Below are 27,957 nucleotides of genomic sequence, written 5' to 3'. Positions count from 1 at the left end.
TTCATTGCTATCGGGATGTTAAGAGCATTCCATGGAATATAACAAAGTGTTTCTGAAGTGAATTACCTACCCTACCTTTAAGTGGCTCTAAATGATCCCCTTATTTAGACTGGAATTAAGTCTCTGCTATGTTGCACATGCTAGCAGATTTGGGATCTGGTGAGACCTTAGATTGGTGGGTAGCTCCACTCGCTTTTTGATAATTGTATTGCCTATTTTATCTTCTTGCAGTCATGTATATATCATGTACACATGCTGTATGTGTGCTAATGAGTTTTAACCTCTGACTTCAATTGAATCTCTTGTTTTTCTCGTGTTATTTGTGAAATTGTTAAAGCATTTTGAGCTGCATCGCATGTATAAAAATGTCTCTCCAAATAAAGCTTTAATCTTTTTTTATTCTTTAAAAACATTTATTATCTTTTATATATATGTTTTAATACTTTATTTTGAATTTTTCTTTTAGTAACTATAAAGCAAAGACAAACGAAATATATAGTAAGTACAGTAGGTACCTGAAACCTTTACATGGCGTACAAGAAAGACAAAGAAAAAAAGCTGGGTATTATAAACAAAAGGGCCAAGGGTAACCCACTATCTTCTATATTATTATTTTTGATTTGATATATGTATTATTATGATCATTTCCACTAGTCTGTCCATTGTTCCAATATTTGATTTCCTTGACGGGCCCCTCTCAGTTACGGTTCCCCTGGCGTTGAGTTCACGGGACTCCACAGTGATACCACAGCTGTCACACAGATCCAGTTCCTGCCCGGACAGGTGAGCTCTCATTACCTGCTTTGTGATCAGAGTAGTGGCCTAAAGTTGTATGAATTTAACATTTACCGTGCCATGTGACAGGGCCGCCTGCTGTCACTGCTGGACGACAACACGATCCACCTGTGGGAGCTGGTGGGCGGTGCCCCGAGAGAAGTGGGCGGGGTTAAGAAAGAAGGCGTGATCATTCTCCAGGAAGTAGACAGCTACAGCCTCCCAGGAAGACCAGGCATCGAGAGCTGCAGGTAGATCACGTTATTTTTACCACTGTTTTTTTTTTGTAATTGACTTTTTATTAGCATTTAGTGTCAAACATTGTAACAGCATATTGTACATTGCATCTTTACATGAATGACATAAATCTGTTCATAGTTCTTTTCAGCAATGAAACATGATGAGAAAGACATACATATAATAAAACAACAGTGAACAATTAGGGAGTAGTCATTTCTTTACAGCAGAGTTATGAATCTGTCAAAACTAAATCAGGCCTATAGGGTATTACCTAGTGAGTCCACTTCCAGAGGGAGTTTAACAATGTTTTAATTTTTTATTTTACTTCTGCACTTCTTGAAGAAATCTACTTGCAATGTTGATCAAATTTACCGATCTTCTCTCTTTATGAAGTTTTCCGTTTCATTTGTTTTGTGTCTTCTGTTAGGCACCCTTGAATTTGTGTGTGAAATCTGCTAAACTAACCTTAACATTGTTAGAGGAACATTACACCTTCATTTATATATGCTGCATTGTTGGAGGAGCTCAGGTCAGAAGAATCTCATTGCCATTTCTACACTGTAGCTTTGAGCACATGACGATAAAACCTTTGCGTCTTTGAATCAGATTGCACTTAAAACAATGTGGGTTATTTCATCATTGAATATATTCTTTAATAATTGGGTGGCTTAAATCTATCGTGACTGGAGCCTCCCTCTTCTCATCCCTCCTCCTCCTCCTCTTCTTCTCCTCAGTGCCACCCGTGTGACTGTCCTCCTCTTGCTGAGGTCATGTGACCTGCTGTGCATCGGCACTGAGGGAGGGGGCATCTACTTCCTGGAGTTGCCTTGCCTGTCACTGAAGGACAACCTCACGCTGCCACAGGACCAGGTCACCCAGAGGTGAGACTGTCCCGTAAATGACTTCAAAGAAAACTGACGGAAAATAAATAAATAAGATCAAATATGGAGCCTAGTAAAGATGGACCCTAGCAAGGCAAGGCAAGTTTATTTATTTAACACTTTTCAACACAAGTGCTTTACAAAGACGTTAAGAGCATAAAACATATTAGAAACATTAAAAAGCAAAGATAATAAAACATGAATAACACAGGTTCGTGAATAAAAGTTAGAGCAGTGTAAGATTCAATTAAAAGCAGCGGAAAGTCTTCAGCCTGGATTTAAAAGCAGTCAGAGTTGCAGCGGACCTGCAGGTTTCTGGTATTGTTCCAAATATTTGATAACACCCCTAACCAAATTCTCACATTCCTCTACCCCTAGTCTTCCCGTGAAACTATAGTTCTAGCACATGTTAAAGTCTAATGCAGTTGTGTTTGGAGTGGCAGGTGCATATGTTTGTAAAGTTGATCATTGCATATGTTATAATATTCCAGCTCTTCTTAACATTGCATCTACACATTTAACAAGTGTTTAATGTAGTTTCTCCCTTTCTCTGCCTATAAGTCTCTTCTTGACTAATTCCCTCCTCTCTGTCCCTGTCACAGTATGTCTTCCTGTAAACATTTAGCACTCCAGTTTCCTCCGCTCACAGCTCCAGCTGAGCAGGTCGGACACACACACAGAAATAAATATCCCCCTTGACCCCAGCAGCAGCAGGCAGGTCGGGGTCATGTGGTTCATGGTCCATGAGAACGGCTTTATGTCCTCAACGCTGCTCAGAGAGGAGAGGAAAGGGAGCACACACAGAAAAACTCCAAAGTCAGAATCAGGGTTATAGCTAAGTAGTAGTTTACACGTACAAGGAATTTGCCATGTTGTATAACGATGCATACATTAACAAAGTAAGAGGAATTAGTTTTGTAAAAAATGAGCAAATTTAGAACTTTTATTATAGAAATATTTTAAAAACGTTTTCAAAATTAAAAGAAAATGTTTACAAGAATACGGATACAAGCGGCCGAGATGGGTTTTCTCCGCAGGGTGGCTGGTGTCTCCCTTAGGGATAAGGTGAGAAGTTCGGTCATCAGGGAGGGACTCGGAGTTCAACCGCTCCTCCTTCGCGTCGAAAGGAGCCAGTTGAGGTGGTTCGGGCACCTAGTTAGGATGCCACCTGGGCGCCTCTCTAGGGAGGTGTTCCAGGCACGTCCAGCTGGGAAGAGACCAAGGGGTAGACCTAGGACCAGGTGGAGGGATTATATCTCTTCGCTGGCCTGGGAGCGCCTTGGGATCCCCCAGTCAGAGCTGGTTGATGTCGCCAGGGAAAAGAAAGTTTGGGGCTCTCTGCTGGAACTGCTACCCCCGCGACCCGACCACGGATAAGCGGGAGAAGATGGATGGATGGATGGTTTACAAGAATTATAAATACACAAAAGAAATCCAGAAATCCAACAAGAATATGCATGTTATTTGTTTAATAATAAGAATATTATTTATTTAAGACTGTGTGAAAAAATGATTGTGGCGTTGCAGAATCCCGGCCTAAACATTGGTATTTCCACAGACATAAGAACAAATATGTGTTTCTGTTATTTTGTCCAGCCCCTCCACATTCTGCAGTGTTGTGTGAACTAGTGTGCAGCCATGTATGAGAGTCAGCAGTGAAGCAGAGCAAGCCACTTCCGATGCGTCCTTATCACGTTAATATGCACAGAACTGCATTATCTAAAACAATCCGTATGCAACAAACATGCCCGCTGCAGTGCTTGTTTTATAAATGATAAATAGACGCCATTTATATAGCAATTTTCTAGTCTTTACTACTCCTCAAAACCCTTTTTACACATCAGTAAAGTACATAAGCTGCCACACGAAGTGCAAAATGCTCAAGGTACACAACGAAAACAAAGTGGTTTATTCGTTCTTCCTCTCTGCATTCCTGTGTAGCTTCACAGAGCTGCTGTCTCTCTCTTTCTGCTGACTGACCGGCCAAACCCCTCATTAACGTGTGTGTGTGTGTGTGTGTGTGTGTGTGTGTGTGTGTGTGTGTGTGTGTGTGTGTGTGTGTGTGTGTGTGTGTGTGTGTGTGTGTGTGTGTGTGTTGTGTGTGTGTGTGTGTGTGTGTGTGTGTGTGTGTGTGTGTGTGTGTGTGGTGTGTGTGTGTGTTGTGTGTGTGTGTGTGTGTGGTGTGTGTGTGTGTGTGTGTGTGTGTGTGTGTGGTGTGTGTGTGTGTGTGTGTGTGTGTGTGTGTGTGTGTGTGTGTGTGTGTGTGTGTGTGTGTGTGTGTGGTGTGTGTGTGTGTGTGTGTGTGTGTGTGTGTGTGTGTGTGTGTGTGTGTGGGGGGGGGAGGTTTTTAGACACGGGTGCTTTGTAACTGCTGCCAAAACACGGTGTTCCGGTTGGGAAGTGTTTCAGCTGAATCTCTAACGTACACACACACACACACACACACACACATCAGTAGCAGGATGCTGGATTCCCTAAAAATACTCGTGGACGGAGAGACGGAGACAATGGAATGCTTTGTTGGGAATGTTTCTGCCTCTGTGCTTCCGGAGAGGATCTTCCTCAGCGAGCGCTACCACAAAGCAGTCAGAAGTGTGTGGGTGGGTGTGTGTGTGTGTGGGTGTGTGTGTTTCATGCAAGCTGACCATCTCTTCTGCAATGGTTCTGCTGCAGAGAGAAAGCTGCATTTCCGTCTTTTCTTTCGCACTTTGTCTGTTTGTTTACTCTTTGACTTTCCCTCTTCTCCTCTCCTCTCTTCTCCCTCTCCTCTCCTCTCTCTCTCCTCTCCTCTCTTCTCCCTCTCCTCTCCTCTCTTCTCCCTCTCTTCTCCTCTCTCTCCCTCTCTTCTTCCTCCCTCTCCTCTCCTCTCCTCTCCTTCCTCCTCTCCTCTCTTCTCCTCTCCTCTCTTCTCCCTCTCCTCTCCTCTCCTCTCTTCTCTCTCTCCTCTCTTCTCCCTCTTCTCTCTTCTCCCCATCCTGCACCGGGGGAATCCTCCTGACATCTCGAGGGTGTGTCCTGCTCTACATTCCTCCGCTGCCTCAGAGGAATGTCTAGTTCACAAACTTCCAGCAGCTTGATGTTGATTTCACTGTTTTGTTGTTGTTGCCGAGACAGCTGCCTGTGGTGGAGTTTATACAGATGGTTTGAGTTTGATGTTGATTAGATTCAACATACATCTGAACACTTCAGGAGTTCTGCTTTGGGTTGTTTTTGTGCAAATGAAAAACAGTGCTTTGAAATATATGATGCTGTCCATTCCCTGTGTTCTACTTACCAACCGGATGATCAATATGCACAGATCTGATCTCCACTCCTCTCATGATGTATCCATTTTACAGTCCCAAACATTAAAGGGAAAAGGCAAATTACCTTCATTGAAACTTACTTTAATAGAGTATGTCAAAAAAATCTCTTTGTCAAATGTGTTCACATGATGAAAGGTTGATGTTGAGTGAATTCAGTGATGGTTTTTGGTAGGTAGGTAGGTAGGTAGGTAGGTAGGTAGGTAGGTAGGTAGGTAGGTAGGTAGGTAGGTAGGTAGGTAGGTAGGTAGGTCGGTAGGTCGGTAGGTAGGTAGGTAGGTAGGTAGGTAGGTAGGTAGGTAGTTACTTTATTGATCACAATTTGGGACATTTTTTAAATACAAATGCTCTAAGATTTGTGTTGGAGCAAACTTTTTCATATTTTAGCCTTTGCAGACCGTTTACTTGCACAAAGACCTATATAACACACTACAGGAAAGGGAGAAAAAGGATTATAGGACCTCTTTAAGACATATAGAAATAAGGAAGTATAATGGTGCATTAAAACAAACCTGTAGACATGTTTAATCAACAACATATGCAATGATGGTTTTGTTTTCCCAGCCTGCCAGATGATTACAGATGTGGAAAGTCCTTGGGGCCGGTGGAGTCTCTTCAGGAACATCCCCAACAGCCAGGGAAGATTCTGATTGGCTACAGCCGCGGCCTGGTGGTCCTCTGGGATCTGAGGACCCGGCACACCGAGCAGCTCTTCCTGGGCAAACAGGTACCTGCCTTACAGAACGGAGCCTCGTGCACACTGTGTTACTTTTTACAGACTCTGTTCCTTAACTTATCTTCAGAATGTTCCAATGAAGAACTTTAAGAATGTTTTTTATGTTGTGTTAAAGTTTACTGAAACATGCCAGGAATTAGTTGCAAAACATTAACAGTAATGAAAAAAGTCTTTAAATAGGTGTTCCAGCTGGAGCTGCAACAATACATGAACTAATCAATAGTTAATCGACAGGGAAGGAAAGTAATACATAACAGAAAATGCTGTTTTCAGTCTCAATTATGAAGTTTTTCTGCTTTTCCTAGTTTTATATCATATTTAAGTGAATATGATGAGTTGCACTTTCAAAAACAGACATTAAAAGACACCACATACATGTAAGGCTTTCAGTGACTGGGATCGACATTTAAGACTATTTTCTTACATTTTAGAGTCCAAACAATCAATCAATTAATCTAGAAATAATCATTGGATTCATTGATAAAGAAAACAATCGCTAGTCCCAGCCGCACTTGTCAGTTAGCTAGTTATATGCTTTTATGGCAAGGAATATTTGAGCTGCTCTCTGAGGCACTTGACTCTTTGACGTTACTATCTATAACGTGTATTTGACTGCCAAGCAACCTTTTGAAAGCATTTCTCTCTGTGTGTGACCCTGCAGCAGCTGGAGAGTCTGGTGTGGGAACGCTCTGGAAACCTATTTGTCAGTTCCCATAACGATGGCGGCTACTCCGTGTGGCCTGTTACTAACGGCAACACCTGCCATCAGCAGCCAGTGTCCTCCACCGTCCCATATGGTGAGAAATGCATACATCACACACACACCTAAACACACACAACATATTCTTACTATAGCTAGTGTCTCTTGTTTGAACACTTTGTCTTTCAGTGGAGGTCATGTTCTCGTCCACAAAGCCTCCAATAACTGCCGATGAGTGCTGACACATCGTGACTCGTAGTGACTCGTTTCTATTTCAGAATTAGAGTCAGGGTTAGGTCAGGTTCATTGGGGAAGTGACACTTTTCAAATCTTATAATATCTCTCTTTCGCCCTCTCTCTGACCTAAAGGCTTTCTGGATGGAAATCAAATTCGTATTGCCTTTTACTTTGGTAAATGACAGGACGTTTCTTACTTCCTTGCTATATATTTATAACATCAGTTACATTGGCAACAAACTAAAATACTAAATAAAATAAATCAACAGGCGACGCACTAATAAAGGCATAACGAGGAAGAATATCCATACAACATAAGATAACATTAATAACTAGCAGGTGACACTTTCTTTTTCGTGTGTTTTTATTCATTTTAATCCAACAAATGTCTCTGTGATGTTTTGGTTACTTTATTGTGCATGATTTCTGTCACAGGTCCATTTCCCTGTAAGGCCATCAACAAGATCCTGTGGAGAACGACACAGACGGGGTGAGTGTGTGACCGCTGAAATCAGACTGAAATTATGAATCGCAGCGTCAGTAAAACTTTCCTGTTATGTATCATGTTTGTAAATCCTTTTATTTTATTTGTCTACTTTTAATGATTTTTCTGTTATTCATTATTGTTTTTCTTTTATATTACTACATAAACATATTTTCAAGTGGATTTTATGTCTCCTCAATCCAGTTTGTGTCTCCTGCACACAGAAGAATATTTGTTGTAGTTCACCTTGGGCAAGAAACAAAGATTCCTAGATTGCCTCATAATTAACTTCCTATATTTGTGAATCAAAACCAAAAATAAAAAGCCTTGTAAGGCAAATGTAGTTTGGTCATTTTCAAAATGTCAAGTGTACAATACTTTTTTTTGGGGATAATAAAGCCTTATTAAATCGTAACACTCTCTCAATGTTCTAATTTCCCTGAATTAAATAACATGTCTGTCTCGCTGCAGCTCTCCATTGTTGTTGTACAGCGGAGGGATGCCCAGAGCGAGCTATGGAGACCGCCACTGTCTGACCATCCAACGAGACAAAGAGCATGTCACTCTGGACTTCACATCGCGGGTCATCGACTTCTTCACTGTCCATAACGTAGAGCAAGAGAAAGGTCAGTGGCGGACCATCACTAATGCTCTGACTAATGATTTCCTTCCCCTTTTTCCGTCTTTCAGCTGAGTTATGTCTCACCGCCATGTATCAAACGTCCAAAACAGGGGTGTCCAAACTTTTTTCACTGATGGCCACATGCAGAAAAATATACGAAGGGCTGGGCCACTCACTAGAGGTATATCGCCTCATAAGTTCAGTTATAAGTTAGCAAAATCAATCAAATGTAGGTAACTTGTGCTCGTGAGTGTTGGCAGCTCATCCCTTAAAACAGAAGCCTCAGGTTGATTATAATAAGGAGAAATAAAAAAGGTTTATTTCAAGTTTGTTATGTAAACAGGTCATTGGGCTTTTTTCTTATCAACCAAGATATGTTAGAAAATGTTTCCAGCTTTAATTGAAATCAGCCCTGGACTCTGACCCAGCCCAGCCCACACAAATCACAAATTGGTAGAGCACGCTCATGAACTGTCAACGGTGGGTCCGCGGGCCGCGTTTGGCCCCCGGGCCGTAGTTTGGACACCCCTGGTCTAAAATAATCAAAATGTTACAGGAGCATCAGCCCTTCATGTTGTGTCTCGTCTCTCCTCCTCACAGAGTTTGATGACCCGTCAGCAGTGGTGGTGTTACTGGAGGAGGAGCTGGTTGTGATTGACCTCCTGACCCCCGGCTGGCCCTCCCTGCCGACCCCCTACCTGGCTCCTCTCCACTCCTCCGCCATCACCTGCTCCTTCCACGTCTCCAGCGTCTCGCCTAAACTCTGGGAGAGGCTGGTCAACGCCGGCAAAGCTCAGCAGGGCCGGCAACAAGCGCATGGGGTGAGAAGCAGTACTTTTAGTCATATGTTGTATTATTTGTATCCTTGTCTGTACTCTTATCTGTCCTATACTAAGATAAGTACTTTATTGATCCCAATTTGGGAAATGTTTGCGTTGCAGCAGCATAAAAGACAAGGCAATGCACATAAGAGAAATTAAGACACTAGAAATAAACAATCCAAAATATTTCTGAAATAGAAATTAAATAGCATTAAAAAGTAAAAAAATATACATGTGGAAAATATACATGTGGAAATACAAATTCACAGTAACAACAAATAATGCAGGATATTATATATATACATTAATTGTGCAAGAAATTGATTATTCAATATTAAATGTAAAATTTCCTTTGGGTTCAATAAAGCTTTATCTTTTCTTAACTTAACATTAAAGTTAAGAATAGTAAATAAAGCTGATTTTCTTAGATACATGGTCAGGAATCTCCCCTATTGCAGAGAGAAAAAGTCATTTACTATTATTTGCATTGATTTGTGTCATTTAAACAATTCTCTTCATTTTATTATGGTCTTTTCTCATTATTTAAAAGGAAAGCATTGCACAGATTGCCTTCAGGACCTAAATCTTTTCCCCATCTATTTGAATAAATTCATTCTCGGAGAAACTGCCAGCAACATGTTGAATAACCTGTGGACTGGCAGGTGGACACTATGACTGATTATTCTTTAAATTGGCTTGTTCGTAGCCGTAGGGATTATTCAATTACCAAGATGCATGTAAGCCACTTTATCCAGGAACACCTTAACAGTATGGCCAATAGCCAAGCTGCTCTTGCTTTAAAAGTAGCCATCGACACTAATTGGTGTTTATACTACGTAAACACAAAGCAGCATGATCACAGATTCAGTTTAAGGGTTGGATTTCTACCAGATGAGTGTCAGGTGTCTTGTCAAGGCTCTACGGCTGCCATGAATGGAGAGAAATATAAACAGGTCATCATTTTAGAGGTTTAATGTTAGGATATTAAAGGTAAATGGATGGTATTTGCTAGGGTAGACTGGCAGCTAAACGGCTCTGGGCGTGACCTCCGGCCTGCTGCTAGTGTGTTAACTTTAAGAGCAGGTGTAAGCAGTTAAAGGCTTTGCAGAGGCTTTGTAGCTTAGATCAGCTGTTTTATCAGTGGCAGATTAAACTCACACACACACACACACACAGCTGGTACGCTCGTAAATCATTCCTGGCTCTCTGTCTGTGCGAGGCCAAACCAGAGAGACTGGCACAGTAACAGAGCAAACCCAAAACCCACAGGAGCTGAGTTTGCTGTGTTTCTGTCTGCACACTTTCATCCAGATGGGAATTCCTCTCCGTCAGGGCCAGATTATTTTTGATCTGGAGTTGTGATAAAATGGAAATGGTTAGAGAAAATGTTGTTTTTCAATGTTTTGTTTTTTTCTTGTACATCTTTTTAGTATTTACTTTAATCTTCGTCTGTTTGTGCAGCGTTGGCCCATTTGTGGAGGGAAGAACCTGGCTCCTCCACCCAAACAGCAAGAGCTGCTATTGACAGGGTACACACACACACACACACACACACACACACACACACACACACACACACACACACACACACTCTGTATAAACAGTCACCGGCTGCTTCTGCAGGTGGATCCAGTTTTAATTGTTCTCTCATGACACAAATCTATTGCTTTCTATAAGTGTTAGTGACTGAAAGCAGCGTGGTTGGATTTCTGATGTGAACCACATGGAGACCCTCTATTAAATAGGGTGTACATATGACTTGTCCTGACAGTGAAATGTGTTAGCATTGCATTAGCAACAAGGGAATCCTGAGGCAGATGACCTAATGTCAACTCCTGACCTAGCATTAGCATGGGGCACAATGAGACACAGCTACAGCATGAAAATGAAGTAAAACAGCTGGAGCGAGACCACAGTTAGGGAAATATCTTAACTATTTACTATTGACTGGATTAACAAGATATTATGTTCCTCAGAGGGTGAATGATTTTATCTTTTGGACTTCAAGCGCCAATATCAGCTAAAAATGAGTTAGCTGATTAGTGTGTTAGCATGCTTATATTAGGTCATTATCGCTAAACAGGAAGCAAATATAAGCATGCTAGCAGGCTTAACTAAGCAAGTGAACATGGTCAACATACTTGCTTAACATTACAATTTTAGCATTGTCACATGTTAGCATGCTGATGTTAGCCTTTAGCTCAAAGCTCCACGGTGCCAGAGTGCAGCTTCACAGAGATGCTAGCATAGCTTTAGCCCCTGTATCACGAATCAATTTGTATTTCATTAGATGTGGCTATGCTTACCAAATAAACTGCTAACTGTGTTTTTAGGGGCAATCCAAATAAATCAGAATTGAGGAGCTATTTGGATCTGAGCCTACACGCACACTCACACACACATAGACCTGCACGATCCTGATTGATTTGCACTGAAATACATTTCATCTTGATTGCATTTGTTGTAGTTATACATTTTGTGTTTTATAGGCACGAGGACGGCACTGTGCGTTTCTGGGATGCGTCAGGTGTTGCTCTGACTCCGCTTTATAAACTCAGCACTGCCAACGTCTTCCACACCGACTGCGACCCATGTGACGAACCTCATGACCCCAGCGACGACCCCGACATGCAGCAGGAGGAGGAATGGCCTCCTTTTAGGAAGGTGAGGACGAGGAGGAGATGTGAAACAGAGGAAGAAAACAATCTGTTCATTACACACAGTCAGTCCTCTAACACTACATCTGTGTCCTCATTCTCTCATCTGAGTGTTTTCACGCGTTTGGTTCTCAGACAGGACCCACCCCATTGTTCCTCTTGTTAAAACCCTGAAGGAACCGCAGTCTGATTCTGTTTTAATCGCCTGGTTTTCTGCACAGAATTTCATTTAAATGAATTGATTCAACATCATGAGGAGTCCCATATGGAGAGAATCTGATCTGACAGCTTTGGTAGATGTGAAATGGAGATGAATCATGAAGTGCTGATATTTAAATCTTACAGTTGGACATTTTCTCTCAGGGCGGATTCCCAAGATACGCTCACATCTGTAGATGGCAGGGAATACAGTGAAGGGAATAAACTCCAATTGGGGCTTTTGTGGTGATAATATCCATGTTGTGCTTTTCACTAAGACGAGCTGTCATGGGAGGATTCTCATCGTTTATTATAAATGCAGTTTTTTAATGCTTTTTGGGGGTTTCCCTTTCCTGTAGTGTGTTTTTATTTCAGTTGGAATCAGGTTCAGGTTGAGGTTCTTTATTTGTACCCGTAGGTAGATTTAGTTTGCAGATAAAAAGACAAGGGATCCATCCTGACACACTTTAAACACAAACAACATCTCTAATAAAAGTACACCTTGCTTCGTCAAATCTCAAAATATTTAAAAACATTTAAAAAGAAAACCACTAGTACAAACATGGACATTCAAAATTCATAATTAAATGAATAAATAGGCATCTGTGTGACACTCCTATGAATTGTTAATTTGAGCAATAGCTGCTGGGATAAAACTGTTTTTATACCGCTTCGTTCTACTCTTTGGGAACACTAACCTCCGGCCCAAAGGAAGAAGCTTGAATTCTGAGTTCAGAGGGCGGGAGTCATCGTCATCGGACTGCTTTGTTTACTGTCATAACATAGTGACATCACTGTGTACTATTCAAGCTTCTATTGGCTAGTGCTCGAACACATTGTACGCTAATGGGTGGGACAATTCTAAGCGGTTGACCAATAGCCAAAACATAAAGAGATTTTTGAACATTAAAGCATGTCAAAAATGTCACATTGAAGACACAAAATAAAAATATGAACCTGGGAACTAGCATGATATGTCCTCTTTAAGAAATTGATAGCATAAAAAAGAAGTAGAAACAGATTTATAGGGGTACGTTCCACATTTACAAATAGATCTGAGTTACTATTTGGCCTCTTTTCTCTTCTTCTCTTCCCATTCACTGTTTGGCTCCCCCACCTTTCCTCATGTATCCTGTGGTAACAGAGTTGCATGTTCAGGAATGTGGCTCTCATATGGGATGAAGAGCCTTTCCCTTTTTGGTGTAATGAAAACCAGACGCATCAGCCCACTCGTTCTCTCTCTCTCTCTGTGTGTGTGTGTGTGTGTGTGTGTGTGTGTGTGTGTGTGTGTGTGTGTGTGTGTGTGTGTGTGTGTGTGTGTGTGTGTGTGTGTGTGTGTGTGTGTGTGTGTGTGTGTGTGTGTGTGTGTGTGTGTGTGTGTGGTGTGTGTGGTGTGTGTGTGTGTGTGTGTGTGTGTGTGTGTGTGTGTGTGTGTGTGTGTGTGTGTGTGTGTGTGTGTGTGTGTGTGTGGTGTGTGTGTGTGTGTGTGTTGTGTGTGTGTGTGTGTGGTGTGTGTGTGTGTGTGTGTGTGTGTGTGTGTGTGTGTGTGTGTGTGTGTGTGTGGTGTGTGTGTGGTGGTGTGTGTGTGTGTGTGTGTGTGTGTGTGTGTGTGTGTGTGTGTGTGTGTGTGTGTGTGTGTGTGTGTGTGTGTGTGTGTGTGTGTGTGTGTGTGTGTGTGTGTGTGGCAGGCATTACTATACTTGTGGGGACCTAAATCTGTTTACATAGTCACGTGTGGGGACTGGCTTCCCTTATGGGGACAAATTGGAGGTCCCCATGAGGGGAATCATTCATTGAAGGGTGAAGACTTGGTAAGGTTAAAGGTTAGGGTTAGGCATGTGTTGGTTATGGTTAAGGTTAGGATAAGTCTCCAGGAAATGCATGTAAGTCAATGTAATGTCCCCTGAAGTGATGTATACATGGTATGTTGTGTGTGTGTGTGTCCTCTCCTACTTTTGTGCGAGGGAATGCTATTGGAATTCCTCCAGTGTGTGAGAGACAGATTAATGCCCATGTTTTGCAGAGTATGTATGAGAAGCAGCGGGGGGGGATTGACATTTTGCAGAGCTTAGGAGTAAAGAGGCTCCTGAGGAGGAAGGAAGAGAGCTTTAGGAGGCATTTTAAACTGAGTTAGTTTGTTGGTTGGTTCAAATCAAATTATCAGGATGGGACAGATGGTTTTGGGAAGTTTTATTGAAAAGTGGAAGAACATGATGTGGAAGAAATTGATGATTGTTTGACTGATATTGCATTCGTGATGTGATTCACGATGTTGTAGGTATTGATCAGTTTGCATAATTTTTCTCATTATCATTGAAAAATGTATTGATTTGGTCAAGGAGTGATTTTTAAAGAGGATTTGTACCAAAAAAGGCTTTTATTGTCATTCATACATACAGTGGGGCAAAAAAGTATTTAGTCAGCCACCAATTGTGCACGTTCTCCCACTTAAAAAGATGAGAGGCCTGTAATTTCATCCTAGGTACACTTCAACTATGAGAGACAGAATGGGGGGAAAGAATCCAGGAAATCACATTGTAGGATTTTTAATGAATTAATTGGTAAATTCCTCGGTAAAATAAGTATTTGGTCACCTACAAACAAACAAGATTTCTGGCTCTCACAGACCTGTAACTTCTTCTTTAAGAGCCTCCTCTGTCCTCCACTTGTTAACTGTATTAATGGCACCTGTTTGAACTCGTTATCAGTATAAAAGACACCTGTCCACAACCTCAAACAGTCACACTCCAAACTCCACTATGGCCAAGACCAAAGAGCTGTCAAAGGACACCAGAAACTAAATTGTAGACCTGCACCAGGCTGGGAAGACTGCATCTGCAATAGGTAAGCAGCTTGGTGTGAAGAAATCAACTGTGAGAGCAATTATTAGAAAATGGAAGACATACAAGACCACTGATAATCTCCCTCGATCTGGGGCTCCACGCAAGATCTCACCCCGTGGGGTCAGAATGATCACAAGAACGGTGAGCAAAAATCCCAGAACCACAGGGGGGGACCTAGTCAATGACCTGCAGAGAGCTGGGACCAAAGTAACAAAGGCTACCATCAGTAACACACTACGCCGCCAGGGACTCAAATCCTGCAGTGCCAGACGTGTCCCCCTGCTTAAGCCAGTACATGTCCAGGCCCGTCTGAAGTTTGCTAGAGAGCATTTAGATGATCCAGAAGAGGATTGGGAGAATGTCATATGGTCAGATGAAACCAAAATAGAACTTTTGGTAAAGACTCAACTAGACGTGTTTGGAGGAGAAAGAATGCTGAGTTGCATCCAAAGAACACCTACTGTGAAACATGGGGGTGGGAACATCATGCTTTGGGGCTGTGTTTCTGCAAAGGGACCAGGACGACTGATCCGTGTAAAGGAAAGAATGAATGGGGCCATGTATCGTGAGATTTTGAGTGACAACCTCCTTCCATCAGCAAGGGCATTGAAGATGAAACGTGGCTGGGTCTTTCAGCATGACAATGATCCCAAACACACCGCCCGGGCAACGAAGGAGTAGCTTCGTAAGAAGCATTTCAAGGTCCTGGAGTGGCCTAGCCAGTCTCCAGATCTCAACCCCATTGAAAATCTTTGGAGGGAGTTGAAAGTCCGTGTTGCCCAGCGACAGCCCCAAAACATCACTGCTCTAGAGGAGATCTGCATGGAGGAATGGGCCAACATACCAGCAACAGTGTGTGAAAACCTTGTGAAGACTTACAGAAAACGTTTGACCTCTGTCATTGCCAACAAAGGGTATATAACAATATATTGAGATGAACTTTTGTTATTGACCAAATACTTATTTTCCACCACAATTTGCAAATAAATTCTTTCAAAATCAGACAATGTGATTTTCTGTATTTTTTTTTTTCTTCTCACTAAATACTTTTTTGCCCCACTGTAGCTACGGTGTAGTTATGTCGATGAAAATCTTAGGTCACAGGCTCCTCCAACAGTGCAACACAATAAAACATGTAAAATAGTGCAAGTAAATACAAATAAAATAGTGAAATGCAAGTAATAGTTTATTTATTAAGTCTGTAGTAAGCGATTTGTAGGTTGTAACTCCACAATACTTCCTCCAAAATGGTATTCACACAGCTTTGTAATATAAGATGGTGCTTCCTTTCATCATTGCACTAGTCCATGTTTTGATTTATTTTGCTAGGGTTGTGTGTCCTTTGCATTTATCTATCTAATCCAAGCCTGTGTGTGTTTGTGTGTGTAGGTGGGCTGTTTTGACCCGTACAGCGATGACCCCAGACTCGGCATCCAGAAGATCAGTCTCTGCAAATACAGCAACAAGCTGCTGGTGGCTGGAACTGCTGGACAGGTATACCGTCCACACGTTACACACACGCATCGTGTCATTTCTATATTTACTGTTGGTTTTAAATTCATTTGAAATGCCTTGTTAACTTGCTAATGTGAAGAAAAACAATCTTAACTCTCAGGCTCTGCACTGCCAGTTTTTTTTTATTTAGAAAAAGAGCTCTAAGGTTTTAAGAACTGTATTTTATAAGACCAAAACAGCGCCTTTTTAAAATTGAAAACATACCAAGGCCCTGCATTTCACATACCATATTTATATAGCTACATGTGATCTGTACTACACACACGTTGCCAGTTTTAATAAAAACCAAACACTTCATCTAATCTTCTGCTCTCTCTGCTTTCAAACTGTTAATGTGTTAATGAAATGATTAATGAGACCATTTGACTTTAAAGATCATACTTGATGAAGAACCTCTTTTTAAATAGCCTCACGTTGCATTTCCTCTGGATGAGATGCAGCTAGCTGATTAAGTTGGCAGCAGAGAGTTGCAGCTGCAGACACACACACACACACACACACACACACACACACACACACACACACACACACACACACACACTTAATCTCTGCTCTGCTGTGATGGCTGTAGCTGTGAGGCTAAGTGTTATTTTTAACATCTATAAACGGAGCTTGAATGTTTCTGCTGCTTACAATACATTTTCCAAACAAGTAAAGTTACATTTCTGCTAATATATTATAACTTAATCATTTGCTCATTATATTTCAATCAAAATCACCTCCTGATATTTTGATTTCTCTGTGTACAATGAATGATTCTGTGCCTGCTGCTTGCCACTCGTCCACCGCCAGACTGGGTGGACATCGAATTCCTATAGATTTTATTTTACCCTATATTGGCGCCGATCATCGATCTCCAATTACATTGTTCTTTGCCTTGTGGACCATTGTATTTGGGCCCCTTGTAAATGAACACATGCACAATATCCAATTTTTTTATCTTACTAGCAAAGAACTAAGTTGTATTTACCAAGGGGAGCCATTTCATGTACCCAGATGGGTTGCTGTCATGTACACAAATAGTTTCTCTATTTCCTCTAAACTTCTACACCATGATGTTTTTGCTCTCCTCTCTCCAGGTGATTGTTCTGGGTCTGAGTGACGAGCGCTCGGAGCACACGGTGGACGTGTCGGTGGTGGATCTGCTGCAGGACCGCGAGGGTTTCACCTGGAAGGGCCACGACCGGCTGGAGCCCCGTCTCAAACCCCCCCCCTTCCCCCCGGGCTTCCAGCCTCAAGTGCTGGTGCAGTGCATGCCCCCTGCCTCCGTCACCGCCGTGGCTCTGCACGCCGAGTGGAACCTCATCTCCTTCGGGACCAGTCACGGGTTCGGCCTGTTCGACTACCACAGGAGAAACGCTGTGCTGGCCAGGTAAGAGACTACACACACACACACACACGCACACACAGAGCTCTTTCCTTTTTTTACATTTTTAAAAATTTAAAATGTTGACAGTGTTCATGCAAGCAGAAAAACAACCTGCATATGTAGAAATATGTCTTGGTCCCGTCTGATGCCCACATTGTTATTTTTGGCAGCACCTGGACGATTTTTGACATCTTCCTGGATCCATCTTTTTTATACACCGTCCTATTATTATATTTGTCATTTGTATTGTTTATGTTGTAACTTTATTATCTTTTTTAATGTACACGCGGGATAGAAGTCTGTTCCATTGTTTTCCATGTAAATTGTGGGTTATTTGGGGAATTTTTCAATGTTTTGAGTACAGAGGGTGTCGTATGCTGTACACACTGCGCTTTCAGATATTTGGCTATATAAATAACATTTGATTAAATGGTTGAAAAGTACACTGAATCCACTAATGCGATCCAAAAGCATCACCCTATTGCTCTTTTCGTTCTCCTAGATGTACGCTGCACCCTAACGACTCCTTGGCGATGGAGGGCCCTCTTTCCAGAGTCAAGTCTTTGAAAAAGTCGCTACGACAGAGCTTCAGACGCATCCGCAAGAGCAGGGTGTCGGGGAAGAAGCGCCCCATCGCCACGCCCACCAGCAAGGTAAAAGACGGTCTCCGTTTGGTCGTAAGAGGTTCGTACGGGTCATACAGACTGAATTAAGCTCTGCATTGTGTTACTGTCTCATGTGCAGGTCCAGGAGGCCAACGCGGCGCTGGCAGAGCAGGAGGACGTGGCTCCGATCCAGAGGAGGATCGAGCCGCGCTCAGCAGACGACTCGTTGTCAGGAGTGGTCCGATGTCTCTGCTTTGCGGACACATTTCTCCGTGACGGTGTGTTTACTTACGGTTATTAACTGAATGTGGGACCCTAACAATAACAACGCTTTGAGTCTGTTTTTTTTTATAAATAGTTTTTATCCTCATTCCCTCACGTTTTAATTAAGAAAATCCAAAATGTTTTGCTGGTTGATGTCAAGTTTACAAGTATTAGGTCTGTCATAAGAACTACTTTCGTTAGACGATATGTTGTCCCAGAAATAAGTCGATAAACAATATAATTGTAATTTTAAGGCCATTTTATATAACGCCATAATATTGCAAGTACACCCTTTTTAAGGAGCAATACATTTCTTCAGAATATTGACACTGGGATCTAATGAATATTAAAATATATAAATGAATAAAGAGACACAACCAAAATAATAAATAAAGTGGCTCTGTTGGCAAAGATGATGTTAGAGAAAACCCTTCTGTGTACTAACTTCATTTTTGGCTTTTATGATGGTTTAATTCTTGTGTAAACACATTTTAAAACAGCCGACAATATCAACAAACATCTACGCTATGTCCTTACCGTATATCATATCAAAAGTGTATAACATAATTATCATGACACCACACTAACTGTATGACCTCATCTCTCAGGGACGCACCACGGCGCCACCCTGTGGGCAGGCACTAACTCGGGCAGCGTGTACGCCTACGCTCTGGAGGTGCCGGGCGTGGGCTCGGGGCGAGTGTGTGAGCGCGGCGGGGCGGGCGAGAGCAGTGTGTGTGTGGAGGCGGTGCTGGGGAAGGAGATCCAGCTGATGCACAGAGCGCCCGTGGTGTCCATCTCCGTGCTGGACGGCCGGGGGAAGCCGCTGCCCGACCCGTACGAAGCGTCTCAGGACCTCTCCATCGCGCCCGACATGAGCAACGCTCACTCTGTGCTCATCGCCTCCGAGGAGCAGCTCAAGGTAACGGCTGGAGAATGCAACAGTTGTATAATGTGTTACACATCAAATGTATCTCTGCCTGTTTTCTTTTATGGACTAATGGAACGATGTAGGAATGAGTCCTGAACCCTGAGAGTAGTTGTAGCACTTCCAGTTCCCTCGTTTAAAAGTATATGCTCCAAAATGACATAGTTTTTTTGTGTGAGAGCCATTAAGATGCAAACTTCCTTGTTGACCTACAAAAAAACGTTACAATTATTCACCACATCATTTAAAAATCCTTATAAAGTGCTGAGTCTGGGGGAGAAACCGTGAAAAATGATGTTAAGGTCTAAATTAAAACTTTCTAAATCTAAACTTTTTATTTGACGCTGCGATGGACAGTCTTGCACTAATGTACATTCTCAAAGATATTGAATTGACTGTTATTTTTGTATATATTGATTGTTGTGCTTTTATGTAGGTCTTAATGTTTGCATATAAATAAATAAATGTTTATATATATTTGTTTTTGTATTCGAGATTGTGGGAAACGGTATTTCGATCTCTGTCTGAACACACAAACTGAAAGATTGACAATAAAGTTGACTTTGACTACATTTCCTCTCTCTCTCTCTCTCTCTCTCTCTCTCTCTCTCTCTCTCTCTCTCTCTCTCTCTCTCTCTCTCTCTCTCTCTCTCTCTCTCTCTCACTCTCCAGGTGTTCTCTCTCCCTAAGGTGAGCGCTAAGACTAAGTTCAAGCTGACGGCTCATGAGGGCTGCCGGGTGAGGAAGGTGGCGCTGGTGGTGTTCGGCTCCACGGCTCAGGAGGACTACAGCGAGCACACTCTGGTGTGTCTGACCAACCTGGGAGACATGCACCTGTTCACCATCCCCGGTCTGCGACCTCAGGTAGGAACACACGCATTATTACAGTATTTAGGGGTTATTTGTATATATGAGACAACTATTCATTTGTTCATTTATTCGCTAAGCACCGGTAATTGATGCCTATTTTGTGGGTCTTTAGGTGCGCCACGACTGCATCCGTAAAGAAGACATCAGCGGCATTGCATCCTGTGTCTTTACCAAGAACGGACAGGGTGAGAAAAATATGCTTGATTTGAATTAAAAACATAACAAATTTCCTTTTCAGGCTCTGAACGTCGCAAGGAAATTGCATTGTGATAATAACGATTACCAAGCTGCGCAGAATATACACACAGCGAGAGATTTTAAGGGTCATTTCACACAGAGTATACCAAAAACCAATGTTCCACTCGCCCAATTTGTTTCCAGTCATGCGTATCGTTATTGTTTAATTTGCCGAGAATCTCTTGAGACCCCTGCCTCCATCCCAAAAATAAACTGTAACAAATCAGCCTTGATCTATATATTTTTTAATATGTTTTTATAATGGCTTTCCTCTACTCTATTTAAGTAAAGTACATTTTGAATGTCACCATTATTAGGCCAGTCATGCCAGTTTCCGACTGATGTTGGACACAATATTGTCCCTGAAATAATTGCGATAAACTGTTTAACTGTCATATTAAGACTAATGCTGTCAACATTTTCGCGTTAACGGTGGTAATTATGTTTTGAATTAATTGCGTTAAAATATTTAACGCATGTGCAGAATGGCTCGCCCCATACATCCCACCAGTGGCAGCGCCAGGGTATGGCTGGGGTAGGCTACACCCATACCAAGAAATGGCTTAGCCCCACCATGAAAAATGATGTTAAAGTAAGCAAAATAAAGCCCGCCAACTCGCACCGAGTAAATTGCACAGACAGCAGTTAGTAAGATTGATTTCAGCCACTTGTCTGGAAATACCGAAGACTAGAAACGGTTTTGAAAACTTTTGTCACGTAGTGATCGTCTTCTCAATAGAACATCTTTGATAATGTCTTCTGGCCAATCAGAATCAAGATAACGGCGTGGTGTTGTTGCAGGAAGTCCCGACGGAGAATACTTTTGCTGTAGTACATCTCTATACATCGATACAACATTACGTGTTGATAGAAATCAACACGTAATGAATTAAGACCCCACGGTTTGATGATTGATAGGTGTGTGGGCTGTCTTTCATTTTGACACACAGAACAATGTTATAATAAACATACATACTGTATGTTAAATGGATATATCCGCCTTCTTTAATTTATCTTTCCATTCCCACAACAATATACATAAAGAAATGGCATATTTTGGACATAGTTCGAATGGTGATTAATCATGATTAATTAATTTTTAAGCTGTGATTAATCTGATTAAAAATTGTAATCGTTTGACAGCCCTAATTAAGACCATTGTAGGTTATGATAATGCAAGTTCAGCACGGACATTTGTTTGTGCTTCTTAGGACGGAAAAACAACATCCAACTTTCCAGTAATAATGTCCCCCCAGTCTGACTGCACACTGCACTGAGGGCTGGTTTGCAGTGAAGGAGTCTAAATGTTGTTTTCCTCGCAGGGTTTTACCTGGTCTCCCCCTCAGAGTACGAGAGGTTCTCCCTGTCGGCTAAAGTCGTCACCGAAGCGCTCTGCTCTGTTCAGCTGGACCGACCGCTGGAGCACACACCTGCCAGGTAACACACACACACACGGAGTCAAACTAAACCGTGGTTGTGCGATACAGATAGAGTCCTCCATCAAAATATTGGACATTTGATCAATGTCCCTCTTTTTGGGGGATCTTGTACCTCTTCCCACTGCTTCACGGTGTCTTTGTTATGTAGACACCTTCAAAACATGAAGAACAAATAGACTGAAGACAGAGAGCTTGAAATGCTCCTCGTGCTGATGAAATAGATTTATTTTCTGGTGTCATATTAGCCAGTTTTTCTTGTAGAACAGCTGAGGTGTGGGGGTGTGTGTGGGAGAAGGTGAGCGAGTGTGTATCTGCAGTGTGTGTTATGTAATGTTGTTTTAGTTTCTATGTGTTATTGCATTTTGAATGTGTGTTTAATGAGAGGCTACATCTCAAGGATCTTTTCTTTGATTTAAAACAAAGTACAGTATACTATAATACCATTTTTATTTTAGGAAATAATACATTTAACATTTAATAAATTGTTGTTAGATGAGCTAATCTGCCAGCTATGCCTTTTTTTTTTTTCAACCCAGCAAATTAAATATCTGACAAACCACGCATTGATGCAAAAAAGATTGAAAAAAATAGACTTGGGGAATTCCAGAGACCCACTATTGAAGTCTCTTGGTGGTCCGAGACCCCACATTGTAAAGCTCTAAACCCACTGTTCCTGTCAGTCCCGCTCTCTGATTGGTTAGCAGCAGCAGCTCCTTCAGGCTCCACCTGACACCAGAGAATGATACTTCTACTGTTACTGTATTATTACTCCGTCTAATGCTGTGTGATCGTGTGTCTCCTCAGCGACGGCAGCACGACGCAGGCCAACGGGACCCACAAGAACCAGATGGGTCAGGCTGAGGGTACGTACACACACACACACACACACACACACACACACACACACACACACACACACACACACACTCTGTATTTTCTCCCTCTTCATCACTCTTTTCTTTCTTTCAAAACTGAAAGCGCCCCCCACCCCCCCACCCCACTGGTCTCCATGGCAATCATTCAGAATGCTCTCCTGCCCAGCGCCTCCCTCTCTGGCAGGAAATGATGGTTGTCGTGGAGACCAGACCAGAGTAGAGTTGTGTGTTAGTGGGTTTTCTACCATAACTATTACTACTAAAACCCCCAAAAATATGTACTGACGATGTGTTATAAATGCTCTGCTATAGGTGTGTTTTGGGCCACTAGGGGGCAGCACTAGTGGCACATCTTATCAACTTATAATCTTTTTGATCTTGTTAGTTAACACATCCCTATTTATTGAACAAACCTTTAGCATCCATTTAGTTTGTTTCTGTCCATGTGATGAATGTAAATCCAATATTCACTCAGACGATTGGCTTATGCTAATTATGTGGATTTTTTGTGTGCTTCTTTTGCTGAAAACTGCTACCCACTGTCACTCAAAATAACACTGAGAGCATTGGGAGTGAAACCAAAACCAGGAGCTGAAAGAAGCTACAATCGTGTGTAGAGCCGAGGCAAACGGAACAAGCCTTGTTGGGTTGAGGAAAACTGCAGCATTGCGATATCAACTTTGTTGGTTCATCAATAAGAGTTCATTTGAGTTCATTTGAGTTCATTTTCAAGCCGCCATTTGTTTCATCGTTAATATAAAAGAATGAGTAATAGCAGCTTTAAGATGTTAAAGATGAATTTTGAAAGGCAGGCTTGGCATTTAAGAAAATGGGGACTTGTGCAACCCTTGAAATAAGATAAGAACACTTAAGAAAATCACTTTTATGTTAAACCATATTTGGGCTTACAACAACAGATGAAATAAACAAAGATACAGATTTGATCCATCTTTATTTGTTCTCAGTGTTGAACTCCATTCATGCTCGTTGGGGTATCAACTTTATGACGGATCATTCCTGAATCTACTGTCAAACCAAATTGTGATGAAGTTGTTTACAATGTGTTTGCCCAAATATTTTAAACTCTACCCGACATGACCGAGGAAACCTTTTGAAGCCAATAAGAGTCGTCCATCTGTAGCAGATTAAGACTCCATTTACACGGGAGTGCAAACGGACCGAATTCCTCATCAAAAAAGTATTCGGCTCATTTAACGCGTTCGTTCACACGAGACCACTGGAGACGCTGTAGTACATATGCCGGGCCTGTAAGTGGCGCTGTACTTCTGCCACAAAATACACCAAAAGCAGCGAAGAAGACCCCCGAGCATGGTTGCCCTTCTGTTTATGCCCGGCGGTAGATTTAGCAACATGTAGTTCATGTAGTTCTCCATGTCCACTTGTTGCTGATGGTTGTGGTAGAGGAGCTGTAGATGTTGCACTAACATCTTTAGCATGGTCAGTAGCTACTGGCAGTAGCTACTGACCATGCTACAGCAGTGAGCAGCAGAGGCGGGGCTATGGCTTCATTGTTATCAGAAAATGATCGTATAGACGTACACACGGAGCCGTTTGACCCCCCAGAGCGTTCCGTATGCAGATCTATCCACCTTGGGACCCGTTATCGTTTGCGGGGTCCGTTTCCGCGGTTCCGTTACGGCCTCGTGTGAACGAACGGGCTATACGCGAGAGAAAAGTAGCGGATACAACCCGTTTCGTTCTCGTGTAAACACGGCCTAAGCGATGTGGTTCAGCCGTAGACTTTTTTGAAGGCTTTTTTAAATTGTTCTCTCCCTCACAGGACAAACAGAAGAGCCTCCGATCGCCCTGTCCTCCCCCCTCATGGACCCCCCCCTGTCCTCCCCCCTGATGGACACCCCTCTGGACTCCCCCCTCAGCTGTGCCGACCTCACCCTCGACTCCACCGGAGAAATCACCGTGGAGGACGTCAGGGACTTCCTCACGTAGGCACTCACACTTACACACACATCTCGCTCTGATTTTAAAAAGACGGTAATCTTTTTTTTTTAGGCGTCTTTTTATTTCATAGTAGTGTTCAATAACAGGCACACTTTGATGTACATTTTAGTGTCACGGTACACTCGCTATATTCCCCTCTACCTACATGCCCATATAGCCCACACTCACCTGTTCACCTTTGACCCCTAACCCATCACAGTCCCCCTGCTTCCACTCCTACTGCTATTTCATTCATTGTTTACTTTATTATTTGCCCCTTTTGTTTGTAAAATGTTTAGTAACAATTAAGATAATTTAAACAACAAAAAGCAATTTACGACGAGCAAACCCGAAAATAAACCAAATGTAAAAGAAAAAAGAAACGTATCGAAGAAAAGCTGAAAAAGTATTATACAGTTTAGAGAATGACAGTATTATAATTGATATGGTATTTTTAACAGTCGCATAGAAATAAAATGAACCATTCCATTATTGGTCATATGTGGATATATATTTTGCAGGTGAGAAAATAATGGGAACCGCAGATCTTGAAAAATCTGTCCAGGATTATGGTTTTCCAATGTCGGGGATCTGATCTAGGAACTGAAATCGAACGTGTGTTTTGTGTCTGACAGCACTGTGGACGAGGCGGAGAACAACCTGAAGAACATCAAGGAGGAAGAGGGGCGCTCCACCGGCATCCTCATCAACTGAGCAGGTGAGGAACAGGAAGTATCTGATGAAGTACTGGAGTGTGAGCAGTAGGGGTGGGAATCACCAGGCTCCCCACGATACGATACTATCGCGATACAATAGTATTGCGATTCTACAATATGCTAAGTATTGTGCATACATATTGATATATGATTGCCTGATTGGGTTCCAGTGTTTTAACATGTGACAAAAGCCTGCGCTGTATGGACGCAGGTCTTTGCACATGAAGGTTGATTGAGTTATGTTCTTAGCTGGCTCAGAATGTGATGGTAGCTTTGCCAAGATGATCTGGATTTGCAAGATGAATAGTTTATATACTAAAATATCGATACTTGGCGTCCGTGTATCGATACAATATCGCCACGCAAAGCATTGCGATACTATGTATCGATTATTTCCCCCAACCCTAGTGAGCAGATGCATGAGCTCACACCCGCTTAGACACTACTCAGGGTGTATGAAAGGGGATCAACACACACACACACACACACACACACACACACACATACACTCAGACACCTGTTTCTAATGGAGCGCGTCCAGAGTGTGGCAACTTCAAAGAGTTGTTCAGTCGGAGCGTTGCATTCCAATTACCAGCGCTCCTCTCTGTTTCCCTCTCCTGAAAAGCACAAATAAACAACATTTAGTAACAGTGCATAACAACAAATACAAATATTATCCTCTGCTATTCGGGTGGGAGGTATGTCTAAGTTTATCCAAAAAAATCCACTTTACAGATACAAAAAGGAGCCGTCGTTGCATTTCCCTTGAAGCTCCGTGAAGATCCCAGTTTTTGTAAAGCTGTTAGCAGCAGACCTTCTTATACTGTACGTTTCCTTTTAAAGTAGTATTTTTCATTCTATGTAAAACACATTTGAGGGGGAAAAGTATGGCTGCTAAAGGCAAACTAAAGGAGATTGCAATGACAGCAGCTGGAGTGGTGTTATGATGAAAGTCAAGAATGTCTCCACCTTTTTAATGCAGTGCAATCTTCACTGGAGGTTGTGGTGGTTAGCGACTCAGCACTTACTGCTCTCATGCATCCAGTCTGCTCTCACAGGACTCATGAATCAGAGGTAATGGTTCCTGTCTGGTTGTCACACTCTACTTCCTGTATGAAACCCTCTGCTGCCCTCTGCTGGTGCCTTCTGGAAATATAGATATAACAACATTATGTAAAATGTACATATTTTTATAATCTATACATTTGTCAGTGTATGTGTTGTTGTGTAATGATGTTTAAATAAATGTCAGAAGATATTGAAAATTCTACACCAAACAAGCCAGAGCCTACAATTACTTATTTAATGATTTTGTCAGATTTCCAATACTCAAAAATGTTTAATTCCCAGTCATAAATAAATAGAATGTCTCTTAATTAGGGGGGGGGGGGGGGGGGTTAAATAAAACGAATGTGAATTGTTAGAAAAATATCACTCGTCACCGGCTTGGTCTTCAATATCAGGATACATGTATTTATTATCCTTGCAAGGATGGAAGTAGTCGTCACACACAGAGCTGCGTGGGACAACTAGTTCCCAGGACAGTGTCCTTACCATGCTGATATACAAGAGAGGGAGTTACAGTCACAAGATGGAGGAATACCGGTTCAAAGCAGTATTCTCACATTAGTTAAGATTAGCTAAGGCCTGCGTAAGCAATAAACATGACAGTCATATGCCTGTCTCTCGAGGGGCTGTGTCATCATGCCAATCTTAGGAACATAGCTATCATAACTTCAACACAGTGTCTCATGAGCGTCATCCATGTAGTCGAACATCCGGCTACGCACACGGCTATGTACGCGGCTACGTACGTGGCTACGCACACGGCTACGTACACGGCTACGCACACTGCTACGTACACGGCTACGGCTACGTAGGGCCTCTCTTATCACGTGCTACTCTGATATAGAAAAAACATTCAGTATTTTCCCAACATGAAGCATTTTGTTGATAACTCACTTTTACTGACCGCTACTTTACACTGTATCACAGGCCTACTGGGTTTCCCCCTTTCTGTACATAAAAGAGTGAACACAAACCAGATGTCTATTATTGTCCAAATTGAAGGTCAAACGTTACAACATTTTAGAGATAAACCTACTTCTACCCACTGCCAGTTGACACAATGCACTAAACTGTGTAGTGCATTTTCCTTCTTTTGTTGCTAATACTGTTTCTGCTGGTTAGTATTACAGGGAGGGGCTCAGGTGGATCTGGATGGACCGGATTTCAGTGCTGGACCACACACATTTCCCATCATCCCTCTGTGGAGCCCACCTCTGTCCTGTTAGCCTGGCACAAACTGGGAGGAAAGCCTTCAGACGGACAAAGAGCACAGCATCAGAAGACCTGGCTGGAGACAGCCTCACCTGGCAGGGAGAGGCTAGAGACAGCCTCACCTGGCAGGGAGAGGCTAGAGACAGCCTCACCTGGCAGGGAGAGGCTAGAGACAGCCTCACCTGGCAGGGGAGAGGCTAGAGACAGCCTCACCTGGCAGGGAGAGGCTAGAGACAGCCTCACCTGGCAGGGAGAGGCTGGAGACAGCCTCACCTGGCAGGGAGAGGCTGGAGAGACAGCCTCACCTGGCAGGGAGAGGCTAGAGACAAGCCTCACCTGGCAGGGAGAGGCTGGAGACAGCCTCACCTGGCAGGGAGAGGCTGGAGAGACAGCCTCACCTGGCAG

At 42.5% G+C, this 27,957-nt stretch overlaps 1 protein-coding gene across 1 annotated transcript; it reads left to right on the top strand.

Moving 5' to 3' along the window:
• Positions 1-701: 701 nt before the first annotated feature.
• llgl1 (LLGL scribble cell polarity complex component 1) lies at positions 702-27,855 on the top strand (the record flags this gene model as incomplete). Its single annotated transcript, XM_034227275.1, has 22 exons — positions 702-783; positions 865-1,025; positions 1,749-1,895; positions 5,762-5,924; positions 6,595-6,730; positions 7,306-7,360; positions 7,826-7,980; positions 8,577-8,797; positions 10,259-10,326; positions 11,287-11,461; positions 15,885-15,989; positions 17,090-17,382; positions 17,882-18,032; positions 18,124-18,262; positions 18,857-19,170; positions 19,849-20,040; positions 20,159-20,231; positions 21,606-21,720; positions 22,527-22,585; positions 24,399-24,561; positions 25,192-25,274; positions 27,463-27,855. Coding segments are annotated over 21 exons (3,046 nt in total), but the record flags the coding sequence as incomplete, so codon positions are not given.
• Between the last annotated feature and the right edge of the window lie 102 nt (positions 27,856-27,957).

Source organism: Gymnodraco acuticeps, unplaced genomic scaffold (genome assembly GCF_902827175.1).
Source record: "Gymnodraco acuticeps unplaced genomic scaffold, fGymAcu1.1, whole genome shotgun sequence".
NCBI lineage: Eukaryota > Metazoa > Chordata > Actinopteri > Perciformes > Bathydraconidae > Gymnodraco > Gymnodraco acuticeps.
The sequence above is the reverse complement of the archived record's forward strand: the minus strand, read 5'-3'. Positions and strand labels throughout refer to the sequence as shown.